The 6,059-nt window shown below is 42.2% G+C and overlaps 1 protein-coding gene across 1 annotated transcript; it reads left to right on the forward strand.

Moving 5' to 3' along the window:
• The first annotated feature begins 1,882 nt into the window (after window positions 1-1,882).
• On the forward strand, window positions 1,883-6,059 carry LOC115730652 (monoglyceride lipase). Its single transcript, XM_030661266.2, has 7 exons — window positions 1,883-2,804; window positions 3,142-3,180; window positions 3,272-3,342; window positions 4,900-4,964; window positions 5,074-5,163; window positions 5,281-5,373; window positions 5,461-6,059. The coding sequence occupies exons 1-7, from the start codon at window positions 2,173-2,175 to the stop codon at window positions 5,872-5,874; spliced, it is 1,404 nt and encodes a 467-aa protein (XP_030517126.2). The 5' UTR covers window positions 1,883-2,172; the 3' UTR covers window positions 5,875-6,059.

Genomic DNA, 6,059 nt, shown 5'->3' on the forward strand with positions numbered 1-6,059 from the left:
CCTAAGCCACAGAATAAAATGAATACTTATGGACCGTGTCCAGCAGGAAAGATGTCGTGTGATTTTCTCAAAGGTATTAGTGAGAAGTAGGGTACATTTGTTTAGTTGATCCTTGCGTTTATAACCAAGAAACGTTTCTCCTGATGGATTCATAGAGTGAGTTTGTAGCGTGACAAAACTCCCCTGCAATTTTAGGTTAGGTTTTAGAAAAATAAGCAATTCAAAAGATATTTTCCTAAAATTTGATTGCTTGTATCACTTACAAAAAGAGAACAAAAGAAAAATATTTTCATCGTTTCGAAAATATTTGGATATAAATTGTTGTAGATAATAAAACATTTTTCATTGGATAATTAGTTTAAGCAATGCGAGCGGTCGTTTTTAAGAAAATGTTTTTCAAATCACTCATTTTTTTGCAAAACAAACGGAGCCATGGTATTTGAAGAAGATTGTCCAACTTATCCATAGAAAAAGTTGGTGTTAGGTTACAAAATGAATTTACGGAGTGATACAGTCATTATAAGGCTTCATTTCATGAATAATTTGGAATTTTTGTCCCTTAAAAAATGATTTGTTATATCACTTAGAAAAACATTATTTCATCGTCCATGAAAATTTTTAGGCGTAAATTATTATTGGCAATGAAAATACATTTTGCTGGCTAATTATTTCTCGAATCATCCAATTTTTGTGAAATAAACGAAATCTAAATTGGATCTTAGCGTGCAGTACGCGTGTCTACTTGAATTACTCTGTAAAAGGAAAAAAAAAACACTTGATTGAGACTTGTCTCAAAATAGCAAAAAAAAAAAAAGCAAGTTACTTTTCAGTGGAGGAAATGAGTTAGGCTAGTTACTATTTGAGTAAAGCAAGAGGGCGCTTAAACTGTGGGTAGAATTTAATTATGTTCCTTTTATATAATTATTTTATAAAGGGTAGTTTTGGAAGGAACAAAAAGTAAATTAATTGAACTGTTTTTGGTTTAAGGTAAAGGAGATGGTACACCCAGCCTCATCATAGGCCATCTTTCTTTATCTCTCGAGAACCTAAGGCAAAGCTTTCTCCAAACGAGCATTCGGACAATGAATCGTCATCCATCAAATAGTCTATCGTACTAAACTGTTATGAATTATCTTTTTCCTCTTTTAATAAAAGTAAGATTATATAGAAAAACATAGCGTTTACTCAAATCAAGTCATCAAGTGTTCGGTGTGAATGGAAAGAGTCTCGTGCTGAAAACACAATCACTAATTTAAAATAGTTTCGTTGGCTTGAAAGCCTCGGGTAGCGACCTAATTTATTTTTCTTATAAATAGTAATCGAAATGAAAGATTTTGCATCGTAAGAAACTTGTTCGACGATCTCGGCATCAATAGCTTGTTTAGTGATAGAATAATTAAAATATTAAATTACATCTTCATTTGATAATTTAAAATTTTAAAATAATTGGTGGTGATTTAATAAAATTTCATTGACTACCGATAAATGAGACATATGAAACGCAGGGGGATGACGTGACACTTTCGATTAGGTCCATACGACCGGGCATATTCTTGGGAGAACTAAGCATGAAAAAGGTCACTTTCCCCAACAAGTGGACTTCCCCATACACTGGACACGTGTCCAAAGAGCAGGACCTAGGCCCCCGCGTTCCCACTTAGACGACGACACGTGTCGAGCGGCTACTCCCAATCGAGCCTTTGGACCTTTTCCGCAATGTTCTGAGGACGACCAACGCCCCCCCACCCCGGCGTTGACGACGTGGAGCGAGGTCATATCGACACCTGTCACCGTTCCGATCCTCCGGTTCCACCGTTATGCCCTCTGTTTGTGGCGCCGGCGCCAACGCCAACAGCTGTCGTTTCGCGAACCATCGATTTGCAAGCGTCCAGTTTACGGCTCCGGTTGACGTCTCGTCCAACGGGATCGATTCGGGTTTAAAGGGAAGGAGATCCGATTTCAACTTGGACTTCCCATCTTGAAATCACTCTCAGCTTCGTGTTGCGCGCAACCGCTTATCGTAGTCAAGCAAGGAAAGCGTAGTTTCCGCTCCTAATTCTGGATTCATCTGCTTCCGATTAACCGGGAAGCTCCAATTTTAGCCCCACCCTTGATTTCAGTTCCATCGGCTATTTTTGGGGGGTCGTCGATTTCGATCCCTCACTCTCTCTTATGATCTCCCTGCGAACGACAACGTTTGCAACGATTTCGATCCGCACCCACAGGGCAGAGCCTCAATCTCATGGTAAAGTCAGCTGCTTCAAGCCCAACAGGACAAACCCATCTTTAGAAACTCGCTCGCCCGACCAAAAATCACTGGCAATCGCGAGAATTTTAATGGTGATGGAACCAAAGCAGGGCGCATCGTCACCGTCCACCTTGATGCTAACATCAGGCGCGAGTGGCCGCATAAATGCTCTCTTCTCGCTGCGCGCGATGACAAGCCTGTTGATGCTGATCCGGGCCTTCGTCCTTATGCTTCTCATGCCGTTCCGGGGCCGGAAGCGGGTCGTTCTTGTCTCGGGGAACGGGGCAGAGAAGTCCAAGGATGAAAGGAGTGAGAGCAACGGTGCGAGTAACCGGAAAGTTGGGCCTGTGGTGAGGGTCCCGGCGACGGCCCTGCAGTGGAGGAGGACGGCGTCGTCGTCGGTGGAACAGGAGGTGGCGGCACGGAGAGCCATGGCAAAGAAGCGGGTGGCGCAGGATGATGATGAAACTGTTGTTAGGGAGTTTTCAATTTTCACCACCCCGAGGGGTGATGCATTGTTCACGCAATCTTGGAGACCTGTTAATGTAAAGATCAGGTGAACTATCTAGAAGCCCAAATTGTTTTTGGTTTGCTGTCATAATTCTAGATTTGCCTGCTGACTTCTGATTTTTAAGAACGTTAATTTGGGAAAGGATGTTTGTCGCGTTTGCGTAAAATATTATGACAAAGCATTGTGCGAAATTTGCATTGATAACATTTTAAGATTTTGTAATCACATTTCTGCATTCATGATTTACCCAGGCGGGTTCATACTCTTCATGTTCTTCTGTGCGATATCTTGTTTTCTTGCATTGTGCATTTAACACTGGAACATACACGACAAACTTAGTGTTGGTCGTCATTATGACAGAGCATGCTCATGTGTTTTGCAGGGGATTGGTCATTCTTTTGCATGGTCTGAACGAACACAGGTTTGTTTTCCACCCTGAGCTCAGGTGTTTAATATGCTGCTGGTCATCTCTGGACCTGATGATTGAGATTTCTTTTCATCTATTGTGCCAGTGGGAGGTACAGTGATTTTGCAAAGAAGCTGAATGCCAATGGTTTCAACGTTTACGGAATGGATTGGATTGGTAAGTCCAAATCTGTCTCGGTTTTGCATGATCCAGGTTTTGAGTTCACTCCTGGGAACCAAGATGTTCGCATTTCAATTGTCTGTCTTTGTATTGTTAAAGAAACCTGGAGTTTGTGATACTCCTCCCTGTTTTCCTAGAAAGTGAGCTACACTAGGCAATCTCCGTGTTCTGATTTGTTTTATCGACCCGGTTTTAACTGGAAGCTGATAATGGAAGGGAGGATGTCCTAATTTACCAAAAACAAACCACTCTTCTTTGGCCGTGAACAACAGGAAATAGGTTAAGTTAGCAGCTTATCATAAGCTGGAAATCCAGTAATTACATATGAAGTTCACTTTAAAATGTTATACCGGCTTCAACAGTGGACTCAAACTCTGGAGGAAGTATATGATGGATCGGCTTTGTTCAAAACTCCATCTTAACTTCAGGATAGAGTCACATTTTGAAACACTAGTCATGTGAATTCCTGATTGTTTTGCACCATCACTGGCCATTTGCATTCTACTGTACATTTTTACATATTGGGGGTCGAATGTTATTTGCATGAACAAAATTTTAGTTTTGTCGATTGGCTGGAGACTTGCAGTTTCTTTACTTGTGTCCACTGACTATTCTGTGTGCGTTGAGGTGATAACTTGCTCCGGTGTAACAAAAAATTTACTCGATCCGACAGAATTTGCGCTCCTGTGCTCTTGATGTCGGATGCCATTTGTTGGACGCAAGCAATTTTTGTTTCCCTCTGCTTCTTTGTTTACCATGTAAAATTATGTTTCCAAGCAGACATATCTAAAACCCCCATCAAGTGATGGCTGCTTTCAAAAACAGTGAACTGCTTTACATTATTCTAATGTGTTTTATTTATTAATGTTCCTTTAGAAAAATTCCAAATGTTTCGTAGTTATTGCATTGAGAAGAATCATTCATTATCAACAATGCATCTATATTTTGATGCAGGAAATGAGTATTTCATTTCAGATGCTTTTGCGTGGGAAGCCTCTGCTTATGTGTAAGCATAATATATTAGATTGTTGCCTGGCCTTGAACTTCTATGATTATGTAGATGGACCGCGCAAATATTTAAAAAGGTTAAGCCGAGGAGAAACTGTCTAAATGTTTAAGTTAAATACAACTTTAACGGGCGGAAATTGCTTTGCATTTACGTTCTTCATTCTGCGAACTGAGAATGCCATCTCCCACTCCCTCTCTCTCTCTCTCTCTCTCCCCCCTTCCCTCTCCCTCCCTTCACAGTGAGTCAAGTGTCTAGTTGGAGATTGTGGTACTAGTTGCTGCAATTGCAAATTACATCTGTATAGGTTGTGTTTTGAGTGGATGAAACACGGTTCTTGGAGCGTCGGGGCTGTGAAAATGCTGAATTTTCCCATGAGTATGACAGGATTGCTAGGGGGTTGTACAATAGTAAGGTTTTTGAGTGTGCATGTAGTCGACAACATAGTTACTCGTCGCGACTCTTGGAAATTTGACAGATAGCTTCCTTGAAGATTTGACTGGCGTTGCTCTAACGTGCTTTTGTTCGTCTCTTTTGCCATCTCTCAGGTCACGGTGGAAGCGACGGGTTGCATGCTTATGTTAATTCTCTTGATGACGCTGTATGCGATCTGGTAAGTATGATGTGCATTTCATACTCTTCCACAAAGCCTTTTCTTCTTTCAAATTTTGGGATTGTTAAGTGATCTTGCTTTTTTCACCCTTCTTTTCTTGTTCTTGCAGAAATCATTCATCGGAAGAGTCTTGGCTGAGAATCCAGGGCTACCTTGTTTTTGTTTTGGGCACTCAACAGGCGCGGCAATCATACTTAAGGTAAGATTTCAAAGTGAGCAATGTCAAATACTTGGGGCGGCATCTTTAGCCTGTATCATGCTCTCTCCCCATTGGTTAATGATCTGCTTCTCGTAAGTGAATTGCGCATCTTTGCAGGCTGCTCTTGACCCAAAATTCGAAGCATGCATATCAGGCGTCGTGCTAACTTCACCTGCTGTAGGAGTTCAGCCGTCGCACCCGATTTACACTGTAAGGACCCTAGTGATACTTGCAAACGATACAAGGACCCTAGAAAAAAAGTAAGATGCGTCCCTGACTTTGTAATAACATCTGCAGATACTCGCTCCGATCGTCTCCCTCTTATTGCCGAGGTACCAAGTTGGGGCTGCAAATAAGAAGGGCTTGGTGGTGTCAAGGGACCCAGAAGCGCTCGTAGCCAAGTACTCCGACCCCCTCGTCTATACCGGATCCATCCGGGTGAGGACGGGGTACGAGATCCTCCGGATAGCATCCTACCTGCAGCAGAACCTCAGGAAACTGAGAGTTCCCTTTTTGGTCCTCCATGGCACTGCGGACAGAGTGACCGACCCGGATGCTTCCGCGAAGTTGTACGAGGAAGCATCGGCGACGGACAAGACGATCAGATTGTTGGAAGGGCACCTGCACGATCTGCTCTTCGAGCCGGAGCCAGAGCGTGAAGCCATTATGAAGGAAATAATCGAGTGGCTGAATTGTAGAGTAGAGAGGTAGGAAAGAGAAGCAAACTTCAGTTCCTTCTCGTCAAATGCATTGGAAGGGAATCGACTGATTGGTAAAAAAAAAAAAAAAAATTTCAACTTTCCAGTACTTTTCTTTTGTCTGAAAGAGGAGAAGAAAGAATCCTATTCACGGTAAGCTTTGGAGTTTGACCTCCGGCTTACGGTTTTTACCCAAGC

This window comes from Rhodamnia argentea, chromosome 7 (genome assembly GCF_020921035.1).
Source record: "Rhodamnia argentea isolate NSW1041297 chromosome 7, ASM2092103v1, whole genome shotgun sequence".
In the NCBI taxonomy this organism is placed as follows: Eukaryota; Viridiplantae; Streptophyta; class Magnoliopsida; order Myrtales; family Myrtaceae; genus Rhodamnia; species Rhodamnia argentea.

Excerpts from the sequence above, each read along its gene's own strand:
- LOC115730652 (XM_030661266.2), top strand. The coding sequence starts at position 2,173 with ATGATCTCCCTGCGAACGACAACGTTTGCAACGATTTCGATCCGCACC. Across the intron at positions 4,965-5,073 it reads ATGACGCTGTATGCGATCTG|AAATCATTCATCGGAAGAGT; the intron begins GTAAGTATGATG and ends TTGTTCTTGCAG. Across the intron at positions 5,164-5,280 it reads GCGCGGCAATCATACTTAAG|GCTGCTCTTGACCCAAAATT; the intron begins GTAAGATTTCAA and ends GCATCTTTGCAG.